Here is a 23,589-nt window from a genome sequence, read left to right on the forward strand (position 1 = left end):
TGACTGCATACTTTTGAGCTATTCTAGTTTGTCACACGTATGATAGCTGTGAGTATCTGGAAAGTCGTATATCCACAGAGACTTATTATTATATTCCTCCCCTTGACCGCTAGCCATATTGCCAAAAAGGCAAATGCGACCCATAAATTATGTCCCGAGACGAAAAGAAGAGGCACAAGCACAACAACCACATGAGCGAAAAAAAAGCCATACAGTAAGTGGGGGACATTCAAATTCAAATACAAATTCATATTCAAATCCACCGGCCAAGTTACTCGTGGAGAACAGGGAACGCGATGGGACGAGAGACGCCAGTGGTGGCATCGTAAAAACCTATTTTCGTGGCGATTGAAATGAATTTATGCGCGCGGCACAACATGTTTTGATTTTCGGACAGTTTTACACCAATAACAACTAATTAAATGGGATAAATTGTATATTTATTGATCCATAAGCGATCGCCTCGTCCTAAAAGTTTTCTTTACGTCTTTGAACTCAAAACCGAACTGCAGCACTCGCATGCGCGGTTTTAAGTTTTTGATTTTCAGTTTGTGGATTCATTGCGCGTGGCGTGAAAATATGCAGATCACATGGCCACTGTTATTTATGAGCATCCAATCAGTTGGCTAAGTTGAGTTCTTCAGGTATGGCATTTGTACACGTGGACAGCTATCGAACATTATAGTTAACGCACAGCTATATTCCATTGGGAATCCAGCAAATTCACTCTTTTCACAAATTAAATAATCAAAGGCTATCATGGCACCTTTTCAAAAATATCCAGTAATTTCAAAAACAGCAAATGCTTGACAATGACTAAAGCATAAATATATTATGGAAATGCTCTAAAATCTAAATAGCTAATAAACTTGCAAATCAATATTATTAGGTGAATATCCTATAGAAGGATATCCTGAAAGGCGAATCCTCTGAATGAAAATGTAAAATATGATTTTTTATGAATTTTTGTATATGCAGGTGTTATAAAAAGCATTCACATTCTTCGTCTAGCCGGCATTTTAGCACGCTCTGCGTTCGGCCATTAAAAAATTTAAGTGCTGGCATGCGCCGCGTTAAAAAATGTCTTCAACTCGGTCAACTTTTTTGGCCAACAAAGTCAGCAAGCAAAGTCAGCCAGCAAAGTCAAGGTGAAACGACACTGACCCCAGGCGCTTGAGTTAATTACAGGCTAACCGAAGGCATTAATCAATCACTTGGCCAATCGATCGCATTCGAAACGGATCCGTGCGTCCTCTGATTCATGGCTAAATGGAGAATGTTACCATTAAACGGCATTACGTGGAGCGCGTAGTGCAAACAATTTGTACGCCCACCCAGCACACGGCGTAACCTCACCTTTGTTGAATTAACCTTAGCGCGTGTTTATCAGAGACCGAATTACGGAATGGCAGGGGGCGTCACATCCTGTCCACGTCCACGTCCACAGCTAACAGCAAACAGTGGGAGCTGGACAAACAGCCGCTGGACGGGAGCGGATTGTTTTCCACCGGCTCATCATCCATGGAAACCGTGACATTCAATGGCGAAGCAAATCATCTGAGTGACCTTCGCGAACAGCACAAAGTGATTAGCCAAACAACCAGCGCGATATAAACATCAATAAATATTTTTAAATTCGTATAACAAATATTTACCATTAGTTGTAGGTGGCTTCTCCAGAAACGTTATTCCCCTCGATTGTTTTTGCAAATCCCGCATGGGAATTATGGGAAGATTTCTTTGCCAAAATCTTTAATGAACATGTGGCTACGAAACTGGATTCCACCAGTTATATTGAAAGAATCGTTTTTTAAATAAACTCAGTTTACGGCACTATATATATTTAGCATTTTATAGATATACATAGGGTATTCATTAACTGGTAAATACATATAAGAATCATTTGACAGTCGTATGCAATTAAATAGTATGTACAAAATCGTTCGACACTCACAAACGGGGGTATCATAATAGGGATAGCTACATAAATACACGTATGGTCTATTACAGATATAAAACAAACCTTAGCCATCTAATAATTGGTCGTGAATGCACCAGGGGGCACTCCATATATATCTCTAAGGTATATATAGTACATATATTTCTAGATAATTGCAGTAGTTTGTATCCCGACACATAAAGTAAGTAACGCGTAAATCACACATTATAGTACACTTATAGAACTACATCCATACACATAGAGAGTATTACGAAAATCATCGAGCGGAAGACTAGAAGGGTAACGCTACTGGAAAGTTATCCGTTGACGTTATTTTTTGTTTTTTTTTCATACCGGGATACATTATCCTATAAATTCTTACTACTTAGCATTATCAAAATTCATCTATATAAAGTTATACTTAATTTCAGTTCTGGGATTTTGCACTCGCAGAACAACAGAAAAAACCGTCGAGAAGTGACTTCTCTGCTCTACAAAAACGATCTTATAGATCCACAAATTCAAACCGTTTCCGTTTAGGATGATGATATACATCATCCTGTTCCGCTCCCTAATTGGGCGATATCGTCTTATTTACACAGCGATTTTAGTTTTTATACCCGTTACTCGTAGAGTAAAAGGGTATACTAGATTCGTTGAAAAGTATGTAACAGGCAGAAGGAAGCGTTTCCGACCATATAAAGTATATATATTCTTGATCAGGATCAATAGCCGAGTCGATTTGGCCATGTCCGTCTGTCCGTCCGTCTGTCCGTCTGTCCGTCTGTCCGTCTGTCCGTCTGTCCGTCCGTATGAACGTCGAGATCTCAGGAACTACAAAAGCTAGAAAGTTGAGATTAAGCATACAGACTCCAGAGACATAGAAGCAGCGCAAGTTTGTCGATTCATGTTGCCACGCCCACTCTAACGCCACAACCGCCCAAACTGCCACGCCACACTTTGAAAATGTTTTGAAATTTTTCATTTTTGTATTAGTCTTGTAATTTCTATCGATTTACCAAAAACTTTTGCCACGCCCACTCTAACGCCTCAACCGCCCAAAGCTGCTACGCCACACTTTGAAAATGTTTTTATTTTTTCATTTTTATTGGTCTTATAAATTTCTATCGATTTGCAAAAACTTTCTGCACGCCACTATAACGCTACAAACCGCAAAAATTGTGTTTAAGACTCTCCTTCTCCCTTCCACTAGCTGAGTAACGGGTATCAGATAGTCGGGGAACTCGACTATAGCGTTCTCTCTTGTTTTTCTTTGTATGTTTTTCCAAAATCTTTCGAAAAATCCAGAGGTTATTAATGTATTCCGGTTTCTCTCCTTTTTTGTTGTGATTTTCAGGGGTATTTCATCGCTGGAGATTACTCTTACTCTACTGCAGCAGATCCAGGGCATGCAGACTCTCCACTTCCGGATCGAAGTTGGCATCGCAGGTGGAGAGCCAGTCCCACACCCTCCGCCGCACCATCGCCTGGTCGATGGGAATGTCCAGTCCGTAGGTGGACATCATGCGCTTGAAGCGCAGCTTGTTCTCATCCCCGGATAGACGACCCTCCCGCTGGTTGAGGTAGATGCAGGAGTCCTGGTCATGGTTGGTGGGCGAGATGAGCGTGGCCGACTTGGAGGTGGAGATGCGGCACTCCACCCAGCGGTCCTTCATGTACTTGGCCACCTCGGTGATCTTGCAGCGATCCTCGGGATCGTGGCTCAAATACTTCCGGAAGCAGCGCATCAGCCTGGGCGAGAAGCGCCGGAAGTTGTCCGGCACCTTGGTGGTCTTGCGCTGCTCGTACTTCATGAAGTTGGCATAGGACTGGTCCTTCACCCAATCGGCGGACTGCCACGGTGGATTGCCGGTGAGGATGTTGTACAGCAGGATGCCAAACTGCCAGGAATCGCTGACGGGCAGGCACTGGAAGCGTTCGTTCTTGATCAGCTCCAGCTGCTCCGGCGGCACGCAGCTGGTCCACGTGTGCTTCACCTTGTGCACCAGCATACCCTTCTTGGTGGTGGCCCCGAAGTCGCACAGCTTCACTCGCGTGAAGTCCGGCGTGAAGACCAGTATGTTCTCAATCTTCAGGTCGCGGTGCACCAGGCTCTTGGAGTGCATGAAGCCGAGGGCGGAGCTCAGCTGCTCCGAGATCAGTTTGCAGGCGTTCTCGTGCAGCCCGTTGGGTCCGATGTTGGAGGCCAGATCGCCGTAGGGGGCGTGCTCCATGGCGAACACGTAATAGTCCATTGTCTGGAAGGCCACCGCATAGGCGCTCAGTATGTGGTGGTGATGCGACAGCTCGTAGTTGTAGTGGAACTCCTTCTGGAACTCCTTGATCGTGGTCAGCTCGGCGTGCACCGCCTTGAGCACCACCAGTGTGCTGGTGGGTCTGTGCCGGCACAGCAGGATCTTGGCGAAGCAGCCCTCGGCCAGCGTCTTCTCGATGTTGTACTGGTCGGCGAAGGTCATCAGCGGCAGCTCCACGTCCGGAATGAGGTGGATCTGGCCGCCATCGTTCTTGTCCGGCTTCTTGTAGATGCTGCTCCGGCGGCTCACGCTGGCCGCTCCCGGCACCTCCAGCCGCCCGGTGCTGGTGCTCGTCGGCGTCAGTGGGGTGCTGCATCGCTTCTGGTTGTTGTGGTTGGTGCAGGTGCTGCTGTTGTTGTTGCTGTTGCGGCTGTTGGTGCTGCCACCATCGCCGAAGGATCGGCGCAGCCGGAAGGAGAATGAGCGTTTCTCTGCAAGATCAAGAGCAAGAGAAGGAACTTAGTTATGTTTATATATACATTTAATAAATCGATCAACTCTTATCCTTACTAACACCAGCTTATCAATTTTAAATCTTTACAAAACAAGCCTTTTTTGCCAAGTATGGATAGACATAGTTAGCTACGTTTATTAGCAGCACAAAGCAGTCTTTATTTTAGTTGTGCGTCAATTTTGGCAAGGTTATGGCGAAAACGCCAATTGAAAATATCCGATTTTTTACAAAAATATTTTTTATATTTTTTGATAAAAAATAATCCGTTTTTTTTCGATAGCACTAAAAATAGTTGTCCAATTGTGGAATGCCATACCTCGTTGAATTCGTAACAAAATTCCCTATCGATCCATGTACATACTTTGAAATGCAAATTTTTTGACATTTTTTGCAAGTTTTGATGATGGTACCCCTTATCGAAAATGCAAAAATTGTTCAAATTTTTTTTTTTCGAAAATCAAAAAAGTATGGATACACATAGTTAGCTATGTTTATTAGCAGCACAAAACAGCCTTTATTTTAGCTGTGCATCAATTTTTGGCCAAGTTATGGCGAAAACGCCGGATGAAAATATCCGATTTTTTACAAAAATTTTTTTTTAGATTTTTTGATAAAAAATAATCAGTTTTTTTTCGATATCACTAAAAATAGTTGTCCAAATGTAGAATGCCATACCTCGTTGAATTCGCAACAAAATTCCCTATCGATCCATGTACATACTTTGAAACGCTAATATTTTGCCATTTTTCGAAAATTTTGATGATGGTACCCCTTATCAAAAAGGCAAAAATTTGCCAGATTTTTTTTTTTGAAAATCAAAAAAGTATGGATAGACATGGTTAGCTATGTTTATTAGCAGCACAAAACATTTATTATTTTAGCTGTGCGTCCATTTTTGGCCAAGTTATGGCGAAAACGGTTAATGAAGATATCCGATTTTTTACAACATTTTTGTTTTTTGATTTTTTGATAAAAAATAATCCGTTTTTTTCGATAGTATGTCAGCACCTGGTCAAAAGGGTTGGCTAATCAATCAAAAGGTTAGGAACCCATAATAGATACATCAATATCAGGCCTCAATCAAAATACAACAGCTCAAAATACAATGGCAACAGCTCACACCTATGCACACCTCAACCGAATTAACCACAAACGAAACACAATGTTGTGTCACTTTGAGTCTCTTTAATTGGATTTATTTTTGTTCATTTGGCTTTTATGATTTACTGCCATCGTTTGATGTGCTGCTCCGGTTGCTTTTATGTGTCCATTTGTTGTTCCACAGTGCGAATTATTAATTTATCAGGCAGCGGAACATCGAAAAGCGTTTTACAGCCCTCCATAACGAGAAGGAGTCGCCCACGCCCAGTAGACGATGAAATAGACGATGTCGTCGCCAAATTGTCTGTGACAAAGTTAGTGCAGAATTTGCGTAGATCGGCGGGCTGGGCTGGACTGCCTTCGATGTGAGTTATATAGATAGATATATAGTAGATATATACGGGGACGGGCAGCAAAGACGTCAGCAGTTAGTCACTGCAGACTGACGATCGCTCCGATTTTTGGTATCCGCAATCTGCGTAGTGCCAGCCCCACAACACCACTCCCACCTCCACTGGCAATCATTTATAGCCGGGGCAATGGGGAAATCGCGGAAAATCATTTGATTTGCAGCCGAATGGGACACGGACAGACACCTCATCTGCATATAGAATGCGTTAGCTGGAAAATCAAAACATTTATAGGGCGTGATGTGATTCTCTGTGATTTTCTCACAATTTTCGCGCGAATTATTTTTGACACTAAATTTTCATCTATTCACAGCGATCAAAATCGTAGCTCTTGCTCGTATTTCATTTGGTGTTTCTGGGAGGGCGGAGGATCGGCGAATTAGTAATTACATCTATTCAAAAATATGTCCCGCTAAGACAAATTACTATCAGACGCTGGCGGAAAATACTTTAGGCCCAGGCATGCGAGAAATGCAAATTTGGTCGAAAATTTATGAACGCCATTCAAGGTGGATGGTGAATCCAAATATATGCATCAGTACTGCTGTGAAGAGCAAGTATAAATAGTTAGGGGGCAGTTTGTGAAATTTGCCTGATTTACAATATTAAATGATCTGCTTAATTTCGCAGATCTATATTAAACAAGTCCTAGCTCATTTATATACATATAATAATATAAGTAAAGAAATGTTATGAATATAGTTTAAATTAAGTTTTTTATTGACAGACTTTGGATTCGTATCTTCGATTCTTCATTGAAACTTAACAGAAATATATATTTTTTTCATTTTTTTTACAGGAAGTAGGGGTCAAGTTTTCAGTGTTCTGCACCCCATTAACCCCCAAAAAAAATAGACCCATCAGTTTGAAGTGTGCTCTTGGCAGCAAGAAGTCTAAGTTTTAGACGATTCTTTTTGGTTTTTTTCTAGCAGTTTCTATTTCCGTTCCAGAGGTAATTGGCTTACGTCCAACCGCAATGGGATCCTTCAAAAACTAACACTAAACTTGTTGGTCAGCCAGAAGATATGGGAAGACTAATTATAAATGGTTCGAAACCATCAAACAGACGAACGAAAGTCTCAGCGACCTGCGTGTGCCCATAAATCAAACTTTCACTTTCCCGCCATTCAGACCGCCTCCTGCCACACTCAATCCAAATTATATGGCCATTTCATCTTGATATACTCATTGCGGCAGAAAACACTTTGCATGCCGAAAATAGCCGAACAAACAAATGAGCCAAAAAAGGGTCAGCAGGCATTCCCACAGATGCAATTCGCTGGGCTAAATATACTCGTTTAGTGGAAGTCAGAATTTCCGTAAAAATCATATGCCCCCGCCGCCTGGGGAAAGGGGAGTCGTGTAAACAGTGGCTCAAAATAAACAAACATCCCGGTGGACGACGCTCGTCCCGAAGTGAAATGTGAAATGCAATTGCAACAAAGGCGCCAGGAGATGGAAAATTATTTGGCAGCATTAAAATCGAACAGCCGATGCACTCAACAAGTTAGAAATCATATACATATATAATCATATCAGCTGTAAAGGGAAAGATTCAGCCTCTGTTTTCATGTGTATTTCGTCACATATGTATATCCTTGGGATCCTTCAGATGAGTATTCATATGCTTGAAAGTAAGTCTATGCAGCTATGATAAATAGCTACTAATGACAATTAACTTTCTGTCATGGAATTGGTCATATTGTAATTGATAATTCGTTGCTTAATGATAAAGACAGCGTCTAAAACTCTTAAGCACTCGAGGATTTCCAGAGAATCAATATGCTCGCCTTGGGCAAGGAGCAGAGCAGAGCAGATGAGCCCGGCATCCAACAGCATCCAACTCTCGTATGAGTGACTGACAAAATGCCGTGCCCATACCCCCCAATCCTCGTGCTCCACCCCCCATACCCCAACCCGTATCCACAACGGTCGACGGTCTCCACCAGCGAGTGGTGTCCCGGTTCCCGCCTGCTTGGCAACCCGCCCGACACCGTGCGCGACTTTGGGGGCATTGCTGACGTCAATCGGCAAGTCGTTGTCGGTCGGCGTGCCACATACAGGCACAGATATAGCCCCACTCTCGGGCCAACGAGGCTGCCACTGGGTCTCCTCCATCGGATTGTAAGTTGCCTATTATTACAAAATAAACGCAAACACTTTTAGACCAGCCCCAATCCAGCCAGCCATGATGAATTGCCCGGGCCACAAGGCGTCGGCAGTCTGGAGACCAGAAGCCAGAGACCAGAGACCAGAGACCATACATAGAACACGGACCAGAGACTAGGGACCATCGACCGGACAATCCCCCCAGTTCAGCCAGCCCCATATCGAGTATTTAAAACAATTGATCCCATCTGATTGCCCAATCAACGCAACTGGTTTCGCTTAATGCTTTGATGTGGGCGCAAAACTTAAGTTGCTTTTCAGGACCTACGGCAACTTGGAAAAGTCGGAATGGCTTTTACGTGCCGCGTCTATAGGGTTGGTAGGGGGACCTACGACAATCTGCTGCCGCGCTTCCGTTTCTCATGGAAAATTTAATCCGATTTCCTTATATATCTGCGTACTTTTTTGTATACTTAAGTAGTGTTTACAACAGCACTTGAAATGGGGTCAAGATAGTTCTATTACAATTAAGAAGATGTAATTTTTTGGATTTTTTGTTGCTTCTAGAAGGGAAAACGATACAATCAGGTTGTTCTTTGCTTTTTCTTTCATTGTTTTAGCCGCCTGCTTATTTCCGCTTAAAAAGATGGAAGTAATTCATGCAATTTGAAAGGATTTATTATTTATAAATTAGCAAAAAGGGAAGCCGTTCATCGCCAACATTTTGTATGGGTTATTATCATCCTATTACTTTGTATGGCTTGTTTTGCGAAAATTCCCAATGTTTATTTTGAGGCTTGTCCAACACTTGCTCACTCGCTGTCGAACAAGTTTTCGTAAGCAGAGTAAAACATATTATACAACAATTCAATAAAAATTAACGACTTGAAAGAAAATTTCCGCTGCGCCCACAAGCCAGACCAAAGGCAACAAAAACCAAAATAAACAAAAAGAAATAAAATTAAATACATATAGGTGTTTAACGTGCATATACAGCGAAACAACAAAAACCGAAATAAAATAAATAATATTAAGAGTTCTTTTTTATGTCTGGATCCTACGTCTTAGGCAGCGAATGAGTTTTGATACGAGAGCATTCGAATAATGCGAATTTTGTATATTTTCGTATTTCGTATTTATAAAACACGTTTAAATCCGTTCGATTCGCTATCTTACCCTATCTCTTGGCCACGGAGCTTATATTTAGAAAAGTAGGCGTGTAACCGCCCCGCCCCAGTCCACCGAATATTGATATATGGCAGCACTCTAGTGGACCACCAGCCCGAGGCAGCTGCTCTTGGAGATTTGCGCACATGACCGTCACGAGCGGCAGGTGGCAGGTGGCAGGTGATGGCAAGTGAGGATGTCGAGCTGCTGGCCAGGACGACAGGATCAAGGAAAAGACGGGTGGCTCCTTCAGAAACGCCTTCGTGCTGAGTGGCGCTTGAGTGGGTTAAAAGGAGATGGGGGCCCAAGAGGTGAGGTGGCTTCTTCTGGCCAGGGCACAGTGAGTGCGGCAAGTCGCCGCCCACGGCAGTGTTTCCATAATTTATTTTAATAGTTCCGCCTTTACGATTTATTTAATTTGCTCGCCTTTATTTCACATTATAGCCGAGAGTAAAATGCTTATAAATAGCCTCCTGTGAAGCGAACAAATTTGTAATTACGCGCAAAACGAAATTGAATGGAAATCAACAGCCTGAAAAATAAAAAGTACAAACAAAACTGAGCACATCGTGTAAAAAATTCGTGTAGCTGACAGTTTTCAAGGTAAGGTCAAGGCAAGTGCCTACGTAAAATCATTTATCAAAGCTCTAGTAGATCGAAGATAATGCTTGCAAGAATGTTCCGAAATGAATAATGTGCAATCGAGCAGACCCCATAAATAATATCTGAATAGTTTGCCCCAGCCGAAGGTAAGGGCTTATATCTATAGATTAAATAAATTAAGTGGGCCATTTATTGAGGGTCAGTTTGGTGCGAGAAAGATGGAGCCCAATACTTGCGAAAATAATAAGAATCGCAAGAGGCTGCTGGCCAAACAATTGCTGTTTAATATCTCTCATGTGGTCTTGGGTGTGTAATATGTGTTCGCGGAACACTGAAAACGCTCGTAAATAATTGTAAGTAATGCTAATAATAATATTTGCATTGCAAACTGAATGAGGAAAATTCTGTCGGACGCGGCACCTGACGTCAACTTTAAGTTGCGATGAGTGAAATAATTAGTAGAGTTTTTTCCGCTTTGAGGAAGCGGATATTGGCAAAGGAAATCCATTGAATTGGTCTGCATAATTGTTTAGTGATTAATTGCCTGCCATTTGATTTGTTTATCCTTCAGTTAGAGCAATAAATTGCCGAGCCATAGTTTGCAAAAGATTGATTAAGTGGCTCTAAACATTTCATATTTTTAACACTAACAAGTTTCTGAAATTTATAACTCAATATGCAATCATCCCAATAAGTGACTGTAATTTGCTGGGATAAACAAGCAAATTGTCGTTTTATGCACTCAAAAGTCGCATTTACTTGAGATGAACACACAGAGCAGTAAAATAAAAGTGGATGAGCATTTTCTAGACAGGCGAGACAAAAACAAAAACATTTCAAGAGAAAGCTCAATGGCAAAAACATCATCACGTGTATCTAGTATAAGCAAAAAACAGCGTCTAGACTATATATTTAAAAACTGGTTGAAACTGACTTCTTTTCAAGTGGTTTTTGAACCACTGACCTGTGAATTGCTTTCAAAATGTTTCCCTATTGTCACATTTTTGCAAGATATCACGAGTTCAAAAATAAGGTGTGATCGAATAATATTCCTATGAAAGAGACATTAATTAGAGAAATAATATGGATGTTCAATCGAAATGTTAGACAACATTTTCGATGACACACACATATAAAGCTCAATCTGCGTAAAATATTTTCCATTTATATAATAGACATTTATTGGCCCGACCAAATAGACGATTCATGTGATGTTTGAGCTGCAAAAGCGTAGCAAAAATTAATAAATTATTAAATACTACACACGTATACCCGTTCGTATATTCACACGAATTAAAATATAAATGCTTTCTTCAGCGTCGGGAAAACAGAAGATGAGATGAAAAGCGTTCACCGTTTCCCCCACGCATTTCACTTCGCTTTCTCTTTTTTAAAAAGCAATCGCACAGTATTTTCGGACTCTGCCATTGTTTATATTTGCACATTTGAATCCGACTTATTCTGGAACTAAAATAAAATTTCATTTACTACCTATGTCAAAGGGGAAGCTTTAGACTTCAAACAGCCTTTGAGTTCTAATTCAGCCTTATATTTTATATACAATTAGCATATTTGATATTCCAAAAAGTGAGCCAATGTTACCATCCTGGCAAAGTCTGTTGCGCTGGAAACCACTGAAGACGGAGGGACTGCGTCGAGCAGCCGACGGAATAAAGCCACTGGAGACCATTGACTTGACCGCAAGTCCTGATGATGAACGTCCAGTCATTGGGCCACTACACGATAGCAACAATGGCCTCTACTCGTGCCCCATCTGCATGAGTCCTCTCGAGCAGCCGGTGGCCACCATGTGCGGCCACGTCTTCTGCAAGAAATGCCTGACCGGCGCATTGATTCCATTCCATAACTGCCCCATGTGCAAGAAGGACGTCCAGAATTTCATTCGCATATACACCTAATTGCCGTTTAATTCGCGGGGCCCTTTTGTTCAAATTAGTTATCGTTGCGGAAAGTTATCCATACTGATATTGTACTTCCATTTACTAGAAGAGGATCAGCAACACCAGCAGACACCTTATGTACCATCAAATCTTTAATGTGATTATTATGAGTTTTTACAATTTGCGAGCATATATTTTTATTGCGTGTCAATGGCAAAAAGCGCGTCACAAACGCACGGAGCACAGACTCAGTGGGCCGAAGAGACCTGTGCAGTCCGACATAGACACAGATACAGATACGCAGAATGTATCTTCTGCGGGGAGCGAGGCAGATATATACTTTATCTCTCGGTTAGCCATAATATTTCTAGCGCCGACAGCCGACGGCACGACCTTGTCCCATGGCTCAACGCGTAGAAAGCGAAAGAAGCTGACGGCAGAAGATCAAATCGGAATGATATAAACCACGCCAGAGCACTGGGGACGTTCCTCTTGGATGCATTATGAAGTGCATATTTTAATAAGAAATTATTTTTGAAATGGTTAAGTAATTAAAATGAAGTGGCGTATTTCAAATTGGTATGGTTTATTGGCATTTTTATACTGTTAACCAATAGTCCTGAGATTAGCTTAAGTTTCATTGGCCCACTTTGTACATATAAATACAAAAAGACACCTCAAACGACAAATTTTTACAACGTTCGCCCTCTCAGAATGAATTCTGTATGGTTTTCCCCCTTTTACAATTATCTCGAAAGGTTCATTGCACCTTCGCCTCCTAATTGAACACAATCAAAAATATTTTGCAACCCCTCGCGATAATTAATTGCACATTAACATTTTGGTGTTGAGAAAATACATCTTGAGGGCGCACAAGAAGCACTTGTCTGGTCCAAAATAGCCTAAACACATTACACCGAAGAAGACATCGCGCATACGCCGCGTGCGCCGCTGTGGCAATTAAAAATTCCGAAATCGTAAACACCGCTCAGTCGTGATGTGCGAAAAGTGGATATTTTTTGAACATTTTTTAAAATTTATTTTCACAACTCAGTTTGGAAGGGAAAATGTAATGTTTCAAGACTGTTGAACTCTGGCCGAAGCCAGATTAGGAAAGTTTTTGAACGATCATTGTGGCTATAACATTTCACTCGAAGGTATTTTTAAACATGTACCTTTCGCCTAACCATTTACATTTGACAGCCGTCAATATTTCCGACACATTTTTCCAATTAGGGCGCATTAAATATGTGCACACTTTCCGCACTCTGCACTCACATGTTCGCTTTGTTTATTCGAGTGATATTGAAAAATCGTTTGGATATGAGCAATGTTTGCCCGAGTTCGAATTTCCATCATATCGATACAGATATATGAAATGTTCTACTGTCTGAGGCCAAAATTGTTGAAGGCGGCAATTGGCTTCGCACTTCATTAATGATGCCCAACCAAATAGGAATACGAAAAACAATTACGCATTTAAAAAGAAATATATGCCAACGGATTTTCCTGTGTGTACATTGTGCACAAAGATAAGTTGGTTGGCTCTCGGGAAAATCAGCAGCGCTGCAATTGGCTAATTTGATTTCCGTTCAAAAGCATTCGAATGCCGAAAGTGCTCGCAAATCGAATCAATCAAAGCACTTTTCTGCCGCCTGACTGATTTCAATAGTATAAATATTATATTTGTATATTTATATCTAACTCTCTATGCTATTCATCGATTGAGAAGCTGATTTCTTTTTTACGTACATGTTTTTGGCAGACAAACCTCTTTTAAATTGCTTCTCATGAAATATAGATCTTTCACTATAAATCTGATCTTAATTAAAAGTGATTTTTCCTATCAGACCCATGCCAAACAAATTAGTTCAGCCTAAGAGATCTAATAGGCCACTGACGAAAGCGATGAGCACCCACATTGATGGATATCATCTAGTCTGCCTTGAAGGCAGCTCCATTCTACACTCACACGATTTTCTCAGACTTTCAGGCAGTTAGCACACACACACACCCCCTTCACGTACACGTAGTTTATAAACAAAATGGAACACAAAGTTGAGTTGTTCGAACCCCCAGTGGCATTCAAGTTGGAGCGCAGATCGGAAAACAGAGCAGCCAAAGTGGAGGAGGAGGAGCCGCACCTGACGAAGCAGCTCAAGAAGCACTACGGGATTGAGGCAGAAGTTCTGGGGCTCCTTGTGAACCTGGAGTTGCGCTATAAGGAATACTACAATCTATACCATTGCGAAATGAAGGCACAAAAGATACTGATTGAACGGATATGGCTGCTAACCCAGCGATACCTCATCCTGATCAGCTCGGAGCAGAGCTGTCGGTATCCCGAGGTCTACACCTTGTCCACCGAGGAGGCCATCATCAACGAGTACGAGGAAAAGTTAGAGGCTGTGCGAGCTTCAAAGTAAGTTGCATAGAACTTCCATGCCGAAATGATTCACATTTAAATTAATACTGTTCCAGCAACAAAATGAAACACTCGCTGTTGGAAATCAATCAGCAGTGCAAGGAGTTCTATGCCGCCTACGAACGTCTGGACAAGACCCAGGAAACGCCGTTCATCATGGGTGATAGCCATCATAGAAGCATCAGGTACCACAAGATCATGGCCGTCGACATATTCAACTACTTGTACGCGACGGTGCTGAAGCTCAAGTGCTTCATGCATCAGCTGGATCCCGTGAATCTGGAGAGTGTCGAGGAGTACCGCGACCTGCTCCAAAACGAATCCTTGATGGAGGAGTTCGAGGAGTATCTGAATGATCACTTTGTGTACTGCAAGTGCATGTACCCAATCCCAACCTGCCCCATCTTGAAGCTTAAGTGTTCGCACCAAAACATCACAAATTTAAAGTATGTCAGTCGCATATAATCGAGAATAAAACGAGTAACAAACAGAAGCCCTATAAAATGAAATTCGATTTATTGGGTAGTGATGGCTGCCTATACAACTAATCAATATAATTGAACGTCTCGTCCCATTAACTTTTGTGTGGCTCTGCTCCCAATAAACAGAAGCCCTAAACTATGCTAAAATTTTAGGCGATGCTATGATTATAGAAGGCCAGAAGATTGGAATCCGTCGAAGGCTGCAGCTCCTCCAAGTGGCGCTCGAATTCTGCCCTGTCCTGTTGTAATACCAATATCCACTTCAACTGCAACGCTGTGTTCTAATGTGAAATAAAGAACCCGATCAAAACACAGATAGATGTGAGCTAATCTGCAATTGAAAAGTGAAAGTGAAATGAGGGCCCAGAGAGATGGCGAATGTGACCTTTTTTCAGTCGCCACACTGTCATGGGCATGATGTGTTGCAGGGTCACTTCTGTTATCAATGGTTTTATTCACCCCTGAACTTTCAGCAGCGCCAGCAAGAAAACTTGTTCGAGGATGTTGCACGAGCTGAGCTGAAGCGTGTTAAATGCGATTCGGTCAGGCACAAGTCACATCCCGAGGATGATGGCATTCAAAAGGACCGCAGGTGGCACTTCAGTATGCAACTGTCGTGTGGGGCTCATCACAATGAACCCATTGAGGCAGAAGGACCCGTCTCTGCCCCACCGAGATGGCAATCAGAGCGCATTTGTGGGCGTCCCACAAAGGACAGCACATTGTGGATGGGGAATTGAGAATTGTCGGGCATTCGCGCCCAAGGATACCAAGGATACGAAAGCCACCTGGCTAATGACCGGCTGCTACTGTGCGCCTATGTGCTCATTTTAATATGGCCGAAGAAAATCAGAAGCTCGTGCGTCATTCGATTATGAGTTTAGGGTCTATCCCCAGCCGCCTAGTTTATTTTATACATTTTGGATAAACAAAATTCATGACATTTTAGCGGGCAGACCATGTTTATGATAATGACGTCGTTGTCATTTGTCGCTTGCTGTTCTTTTCTTCTCTCACTTTATATACAATATGTTTGTATGTATATATACTCTTTTTTTTCTTTTTGGGCTGGTGTTGAAAGCAGGTTCACCAAGTGGGTTGTATTCCATGTGGGAGCTGTCTCGGTTTATTTTTAGCCAGGATAATTGAAAAGCAAGCAGAAAATGGAAATGAGCGAGGCGTTGGCGTCCACATCCTATTTGATTGAAATGAATCTCGTCAGTGTTGCGTGAGCTCTCTGTGAAAAGGATTCTTTACATAAACACAGTGTTGGGTCACCACTGAGCTCGGCTCGTGTGGAGTTGTCCTGGGCAAACAAAGGATAATCGGAATGGATGGCATACAACTGTGGGATAACCACTGGCAATTACCGCACTCAAATGAAGAACTTTTCCGAGAAGCACATGGCCGTTAGGAAAATGAAAGGTTCCGCGAAAAGTACGAGCTCAACCAGACAGAGTGGGAAAGATATTTTAATGATAGTCTTTGATGAACCAATGAACTCATTGGGGGCTTACATTTGAATTGGAATCATAAGCAAACAAGAGTAATATTATTTATAACTCGGCCACTATATTTTATGATGATAACAAAGTTTTCTTGTAGAAACCTAGTTTGGCAGTCCCAAAATAAGTTAAAATATATGGAAAAGCAGTAGATTACTCACCGATAGTGCCCATTTCTGACGATTTGATTTCCCTGATCAGTAATCCCAAATCCTTAATCCTCTCGTGCGCTTTTTAAGCACGGGTATCCAAATAGCGTTAATAACCGATTTTAGAAAGTGTCTTCTTGGCCAAACAAAATGTGAAAAAATCTGCGATCACACTTGGAAAGTCACATTGCAAAAGGCGAAAATCACTGATAATTGACTAGTTTTCGGTAAACAATAGATTTTGCGCAATTTCCAGCGCGAGGTGGAAATTCAAGGTTGCTTCACAATTAGAAATAAGTTGGCAGAACAAGATGAATGGGATATTTTAGTTGACTTGTTTTCTTGCCACGATTTTCTTTTTGTTTTCCCGAACCGATATTTTAAGTAGCGAGCAGTATAGGCGCAAAGAATAGATTTGGCAAACGGGGAAAAATACACAAAACACAAGCAGCGAAAGACGCGACAGAAATCAACGCAGAAATCAACGGCACTTTCACGTCCGCACGTCAGGAGTTTTCCGTTATGAATGATTTCCCATTTCCCAGGCGGCTCGGTTTTTATATTTGCATGGAAAACCGACAGCCGAAGGCGCTCGCGTCGGCAACTTTAGCTTTTAAGCTCTTAAGGAAGACTACTCGCCATTTGAATTTGTGTTTCACTTTGATGCACAAGTAATACACTATAATTGTGTGAGGTATACATTTAACTCCAGCCTGTGTATGTTTTTAATGTATATGCTTATTTCAGAATTCACACACTTTTTTTGACGCATCTATTTACATAATTGGTAATAATGTATTTTGTCAATTTCATTTAATTCTATGTAAGCAATCAATCTTAAACTATTTGCTCTCTCTTTGCATTGGCTCTCTTGATTTCCATGTTGGAGAAAAGCTCTTTTCGGGAAAGCTTTCATCTTTCATCTGGCAGCTGGCAGTAGTACTATAGTTTGCCATTGAATGATTTTGCCATGGGTTCAACGCATCCTGGCGAAAGTTCTTTCACTTTTTCAGGAGCGGATTAAGGTGATAATAAACTATTTGTAAGTACTTAGTAAACATTTAAATGTGAATGAAGAAGACGAAAATTAAACTGAACTGTGTATCTATCTTGGCATAAAATGCCGTTTAAGTCAAAGAACATAGAACTCCATTCAGCAATTACCTGATATAGTTATAATCTTTATTAAATAAAAGTATGTACATGTTTTTATGAGCTTCTTTTTCCGAAAGTGAAGATACGATTTTATGTAAATTTTGCAGTGTTTTTTTCCATTTATATTTGGGATGCACTTATAAAAAATCTCATTACATGTTAACGAAATACGTAGATATATATATATACATATTATTACTGTGTAATGCTTGTTCAAACCAAACTCGAGCGTATCACTTTCGTCTTGTCAAACTCCCTGACCCAAATCAGTGGTAATTCTTAAGCGGCACCGCCTTCGAAGTAAATAAACTTAATCTGGCGCATTACCTCAAATTACCAGGTTATGCCCACCCGATCCGAATATATCACCCCAAACCGCTCCACCGAAATTAATTACCGCCCCAGTTGCAGAAAGAACTGTGTTGGCAAACCCAATACCCGTCGGTTTTTTAATGCAATGCAAATAGAGAAGACAAGGATGGGCGGTCTCTTAACTTTGGCGGCACGCAAGGACACCGGCGTCGGAGTCCCAATCCTGTCAAAGGTGTTGCCGTGTGTGCTCCGCATCCGACAGACAACAACTTTGCCGCAACTCAGGCGAAAATCCGTGCAAAAACCGCTACGAATCAAGTTTTGCGGCCGAGTTGTCCTTGAACCAGATACCCTTTAAGGAAGGGACAAGGTGGCTCCGTTCCGAGCACATGGTAACCCCAACGTAACCCAATAATCGCTCACCCCGATCTCCCATTGTGGTGGCAGTTAACTTGATTATTTTACAAATAATTGAAAAGTTTCCCTTTTCCTCGCCGTTGCGAAAATTGCACAAATTGCGCAGACAATCCTGCCGTGGCAAGCAGCAGTGCATCCATCAACCAGTCCTCCGCCTCCCGGCTCTACTGCCCTCCTGACGTGGGCAACACTCGTGGGCTCCCAGTGACGACAACGCCAGCGATGACACCAACACCAAACAACAGCGATGACGACGACACCCACTGGCTCTTCCACTCCACGGAGTCGGTGGCAACAAACAGGTATCGTGCCAAAACATCATTCACATGAGGAGGATTATGCGGTGCCGAGGAGCATATGTTTCGTTTGGGCTCCGGAACTGGGCGAAAGCACTGGAATGGGTCGCACTCGTATTTGCATTTTATTGAAAATTGTACAAATTTGTTTAAAATTGTATAGAATATTTGTTAACTATAAATCTCTTAGGCATGTTTGAATATCCATCTCCAAGTCTTCAAATTACACACATTTTGTAGGCACTTAGCTTATCTAATTAACACTATCTTACCTCAAGAAATAAATAGTACTTTTTGAAAGTAGTTTTATGTCAACATTGAGAAAGTATCGGGCACAAAAATCCATTCTCATTCGACCTAACCCAACGTGAAAAGTGCAAAAACTATGTTCCCCACCTATAACATAGATACAGGCCATCACAACCATTTCTCAAATACCCTTTCATTCAATTGGAGTTTGTAAAGAAGTAGATAAATAAATTAAAATCAGGAGAAATGGTTTTAATATATACATGGCTTAAAGAACATTAAAGGAATTTGTACAGAATTTTGAAAGTATATAAAGCCGAGAACATGAATTGTATTATCCCATGGAGTGAGGGAATCCCGACTAAGGGCAAAGGCCAGGACAAGGAAGCCACCAAGTTGAGCATGTACCTATTAATAGAGTCGTTGCCGAAGTGAACTTGTGAACTTATTTCTGGCTCAATGGTTGCCAGGGGCTCCGCGAATTAACAACCCACTCACCCAGTGGCCCAGTCCGCGTGGCAAGTGCTGGTACTCAGTCGCCTCGCGAGGCTTCCGCCATGCAGACGCGTCCGAGCAGTGAACCGCATCGCAGCCGGGATCAGGTGACTGATGGGGATCGCAATCGGGATCAGCCCCAGAAATGTGCCAGTGCCACGTTGGCCAAGAAGCCAGTCACACCGCCGGCGGCACCTCCACCCACGCCATCCAACCGGGTGGTGGCTCCACTGACGGTGCCCGTGATCCAGCTGACGCCCGCCCAGAGTGACAGTCCTGCGAAGCTGGGTCGGCCAGCCACGCCGAAGGAGTGCGCCATCAGCACTCCCGACCACAGCAACAAGGAGAATCAGCCAGCAAGGACTCCACCGCCGAGCAAGTCCTGCCCCCTGGGCGCACCCACCAACTACGTGGCCAGACGCACCTGGATCACCACCGAGCGGATGAACGAGCTGCGGCGGAAGGCGCAGGAGGCGGCCAAGCAGAACAAGATCTTCACCATCCGCGGCTGCTTCAACTCCGTGCGGAACGCCCTGCTGACGAGGGGTTGGGTGGAGAAGCTGGACGTGCACCGGAAGGTGATGCCGGCGGGTCAGATGACCTACGAGGACCTCACCCAGCGACTGCCCAAGAGGAAGGCGGGCGAGACCCGGCGGCAGTATGTGCAGAAGTGCGAACGTAACATCATGTCCCGCTTCCTGGAGCACATGCCCGTCGACTTCCTGTGGACGAACCGAAAGGAGAAGTGCGACTACATCGACCAGGCCAAGAATCCCGGCATGACCATCAACAAGTTCCACCGAGCGCCGTTCACCTCGAAGGAGGGTCTGTGCAGCCAGCTGCGCGACTTCCACTGGTTCTTCGAGGAGGGCACCGCCGAGATGTACTTCCCCCGGTGCTACAACGTCTGGAGTCCCGAGGAGCTGGGCGAGTTCATCGAGAACTTCAAGCTGACCGCCTGCGTGGCCTTCCTGCGCGCCATGCTCTGCAAGTACCACAAGCAGGGCTCCGATGCGATCTTCTCCTGCAGCGGCAAGATACCCTACTCCGCGATAGACTTCGCCTACAAGCGGCTGGTGGAGTTCATCGACAGTTGCCAGCACAACGACATCGACTTCGAGGATCCGCCCAAGATTTGGGAGCATGACTGGGACGCCTTCCTGTTCCAGCACCAGCAGCTGGTGAACGAGGACGGTCGCATCCAGCACGACGGTGGCCAGCGGCTGGAGCCGATGGTCAAGAGCTGCCTCTCGCTGGTGGACAAGATGAAGGTGCACTGGCCGCAGTATAGCCTGGATGGTTACCAGAATCTCTGGATCGTCAAGCCGGCCAACAAGTGCCGGGGCAGGGGCATCATCCTCATGGACAACCTCAAGAAAATCCTGGGCGTGGTCAATCCCTCGATTGCCTCCAAGAGCCGTTATGTGGTGCAAAAGTACATAGGTGAGTGAAAGGAATCAGCTTAGCATGGTAACTTCAACTTCAGCTTGAATTGCTTGGGAAACAATCAAATTCTTTGCACTTCTTAGCTTTTTTAAGCAAACCATTACATTTGCAAATCGATACCATACAATAGAGCATCTTAAGTGCTGGCCTAAAACATAAAAACATAAACAAACATACGGAAACTAGGTCGTAAATCAGGACGGTGCCAAAGTTGCTGTACGAGCTGCTGTTTTGTTTCGAGTTCTATGCAGGCCTCATTTTCGACGAGCTCGAATCGTAAGTTGTGGCGCCCCACGCACGCACATGGCCCAAACATCACAGAGCCACGGGCTTTCAGGCCTACATAAATGCATAAATATTTGGCCTAAAAACGCAATCATTGCCTTTCACGCTGTCGTGTTCGTTTTGCCAGCAGTCGGAATTTTCTTTACGGTGCTGTTTGCCCCAGAAGTGCAACAGGTTTGCAGCAAGGATATTGATTTATAATGTCATTGTCATTGGTTGGAATAAAGATAATCAACTGATAGTCACTAATACAATATATTTACATAGATAGAGAAGTTTCCTTACCCTTACCCACATTTTTGTTAATATGAAAAATATGTATTTAAGTAACTTAATTAAGTGTTTAATTCTACTTGCAGAACGCCCGTTGATACTGTTTCAAACCAAGTTCGACATTCGCCAGTGGTTTCTGATAACCAACACCCAGGTGAGAGGACAGCAACCCACTTCAAGTAGCCCATCATAATCCTCCTCCTTACTCAATTCATAGCCCCTGGTGGTGTGGTTCTACCGGGAGAGCTACCTGCGATTCAGTTCGCAGGAGTACAGTCTGAGCAACCACCATGAGTCCGTGCACCTGACCAACTACGCCATCCAGAAGAAGTACACCAATGGAAAGCGAGACAAGCGACTGCCCAGCGAGAACATGTGGGATTGCTACTCCTTCCAGGCGTACCTCCGTCAAATCGGCAAGTACAACATGTGGCTGGAGCGGATCTTTCCCGGAATGCGCAAGGCCATCGTTGGCTGCATGCTGGCCTCCCAGGAGAACATGGATCGCCGGCCCAATACCTTCGAGCTCTTTGGCGCCGACTTCATGATCTGCGAGAACTTCTATCCCTGGCTGATCGAGATCAACTCCAGTCCGGATTTGGGTGCCACCACCAGCGTGACGGCGCGCATGTGTCCCCAGTGTTTGGAGGATGTTGTCAAGGGTGAGTTAATGACGTGAAACAAAACCCATTTGATTAAAGATCTCTTCCAGTTGTTATTGATCGCCGCACGGATCCCAAGGCGGACATGGGTAACTTCGAGCTGGCCTACCGCCAGGTGGTGCCGCCCACACCAGCCTACATGGGTCTCAATCTGTTCGTGAAGGGCAAGCAGGTGCTGCAGAAGCCGAACCATGGCGGCGGTCATGGCCACTACTACTACCAGCAGCAGCGAAAGGAGCGCTCGCTGGCCACCAGTAGCGTTTACCGCCAGCGCTCGGCCATCATTCATCCGGCGACGAGTATTTCGCGGATCCACCGGGCCATGCCCACCTTCAATGCCACCGAGTACATGGAGAAGTACATGGTGGAGCCGCTGAGCAGCAGTCGCAGCAGCTTGTGCAGCCAGCAGCCACAAAAGTCACCATCGGTGGCTTCGGCCCTTACGGCACCGCCGTCGGGCGCCGCCAGCTCGTACATCCTCAAGCAGGCGAGCCGCTCCATCACCCAGCTGCTTAGTGCCTCCCACAAAAGGAATACGGCGGGATCCCTTTCGGGTGAACCTGCTCAACCGAGCACTGCATTGCCACCGAAACGCCAGCGGAGCTGTGGACCTCGTCTGAGTTCCACGAATCCCGTGGAGAGCACGGAGAAGAAGTTCAAGATCCTGATCAAGAACTATTCGTCCAACGGAAATGAGAACATACAGGAGGCGCGACCGGAAGTGCTAAACTCGTCCACGGCTCCGGCGATGAGCGAGCGGAAATGGCGCAGTTTGCGCAACATTGCGGCCACCGCAGGCAGCACCTCCAACTTTGTGGCCCGCTCGAAGGGTGCACCTCTGGTTGCTCCGCCCAGCTTGCCCACACGCCGCCTAACCCGCACCAAATCCGAGATCGAAAGCACGGGCATGCACGCCATTGGCAGGACCTTTGGCCGGAAGTCGACTGGTCCCCGGTTGCCCATAAGCATATCCGTGCAGGCCCTGCATCGCGGCGAGCCCATCGTGGCGGCTCTGAAGCAGGCCACCAGTGAGCTGCAGCTCTCCCAGGCACAGATGATGAGCCCCCGAACCGCGCTGGCCAACAAGCTGAACGGCTCCACGCTGATGGTTCCCGCTCCGCCACTTCCGGTCGGCTGAAACTTAGTTACCACTCCAGTACCTCAAAGGTACACTTGCCGTACCTAGGCAATAAAACGGGTGGAGATCCATTACCCAACCAGGGTACGGTTTTCACTTAGCCTGTGAATAAACTGCCCTTTAGACAACATAATATTTAAACAAGTTAATACTTATTAGGATGACAGATAGAGATTATTTTGTGAATATACTTTTAAAGGAATTTAAAACCTAAAATATAGTTTGGCAGTTCTATAGCAAATGTATGAATGTTATACTCTTAAAAATGTTCGCATCTTAATTAATTATTAATAATTAATTG

At 44.0% G+C, this 23,589-nt stretch overlaps 4 protein-coding genes across 4 annotated transcripts; 3 read left to right on the forward strand and 1 right to left on the reverse strand.

Moving 5' to 3' along the window:
- Positions 1-3,097: 3,097 nt before the first annotated feature.
- LOC120458258 (serine/threonine-protein kinase meng-po) lies at positions 3,098-17,074 on the reverse strand. The gene is made up of 2 exons (XM_039645847.2): positions 16,573-17,074; positions 3,098-4,685 (listed from the first exon to the last, which is right to left on the reverse strand). The coding sequence occupies exons 1-2, from the start codon at positions 16,583-16,585 to the stop codon at positions 3,328-3,330; spliced, it is 1,371 nt and encodes a 456-aa protein (XP_039501781.1). The 5' UTR covers positions 16,586-17,074; the 3' UTR covers positions 3,098-3,327.
- Positions 11,602-12,179, forward strand: LOC120458260 (E3 ubiquitin-protein ligase RNF125). Its single transcript, XM_039645849.2, has one exon. It carries the CDS (start codon positions 11,694-11,696, stop codon positions 12,015-12,017), a length of 324 nt encoding a protein of 107 aa, XP_039501783.1. The 5' UTR covers positions 11,602-11,693; the 3' UTR covers positions 12,018-12,179.
- LOC120458259 lies at positions 13,947-14,928 on the forward strand. Its single transcript, XM_039645848.2, has 2 exons — positions 13,947-14,421; positions 14,481-14,928. Exons 1-2 carry the CDS (start codon positions 14,045-14,047, stop codon positions 14,887-14,889), a joined length of 786 nt encoding a protein of 261 aa, XP_039501782.1. The 5' UTR covers positions 13,947-14,044; the 3' UTR covers positions 14,890-14,928.
- A 2,290-nt stretch (positions 17,075-19,364) lies between the features above and the next one.
- On the forward strand, positions 19,365-23,421 carry LOC120443697 (tubulin glycylase 3A). The gene is made up of 4 exons (XM_039622938.2): positions 19,365-20,927; positions 21,575-21,642; positions 21,706-22,150; positions 22,201-23,421. Exons 1-4 carry the CDS (start codon positions 19,547-19,549, stop codon positions 23,286-23,288), a joined length of 2,982 nt encoding a protein of 993 aa, XP_039478872.1. The 5' UTR covers positions 19,365-19,546; the 3' UTR covers positions 23,289-23,421.
- The last annotated feature ends 168 nt before the right edge of the window (positions 23,422-23,589 follow it).

The sequence above is a fragment of the Drosophila santomea genome, chromosome 2L (genome assembly GCF_016746245.2).
Source record: "Drosophila santomea strain STO CAGO 1482 chromosome 2L, Prin_Dsan_1.1, whole genome shotgun sequence".
Taxonomy (NCBI): Eukaryota; Metazoa; Arthropoda; class Insecta; order Diptera; family Drosophilidae; genus Drosophila; species Drosophila santomea.

What these genes read in the sequence shown, in the direction of transcription:
- LOC120458259 (XM_039645848.2), top strand. Translation starts at nt 14,045, where the DNA reads ATGGAACACAAAGTTGAGTTGTTCGAACCCCCAGTGGCATTCAAGTTG. An exon ending in GAGGCTGTGCGAGCTTCAAA is followed by an intron (nt 14,422 to 14,480) that starts GTAAGTTGCATA and finishes ATACTGTTCCAG; the next exon opens with CAACAAAATGAAACACTCGC.
- LOC120443697 (XM_039622938.2), top strand. Translation starts at nt 19,547, where the DNA reads ATGCAGACGCGTCCGAGCAGTGAACCGCATCGCAGCCGGGATCAGGTG. An exon ending in TTCTGATAACCAACACCCAG is followed by an intron (nt 21,643 to 21,705) that starts GTGAGAGGACAG and finishes CTCAATTCATAG; the next exon opens with CCCCTGGTGGTGTGGTTCTA. An exon ending in TTTGGAGGATGTTGTCAAGG is followed by an intron (nt 22,151 to 22,200) that starts GTGAGTTAATGA and finishes GATCTCTTCCAG; the next exon opens with TTGTTATTGATCGCCGCACG.
- LOC120458260 (XM_039645849.2), top strand. Translation starts at nt 11,694, where the DNA reads ATGTTACCATCCTGGCAAAGTCTGTTGCGCTGGAAACCACTGAAGACG.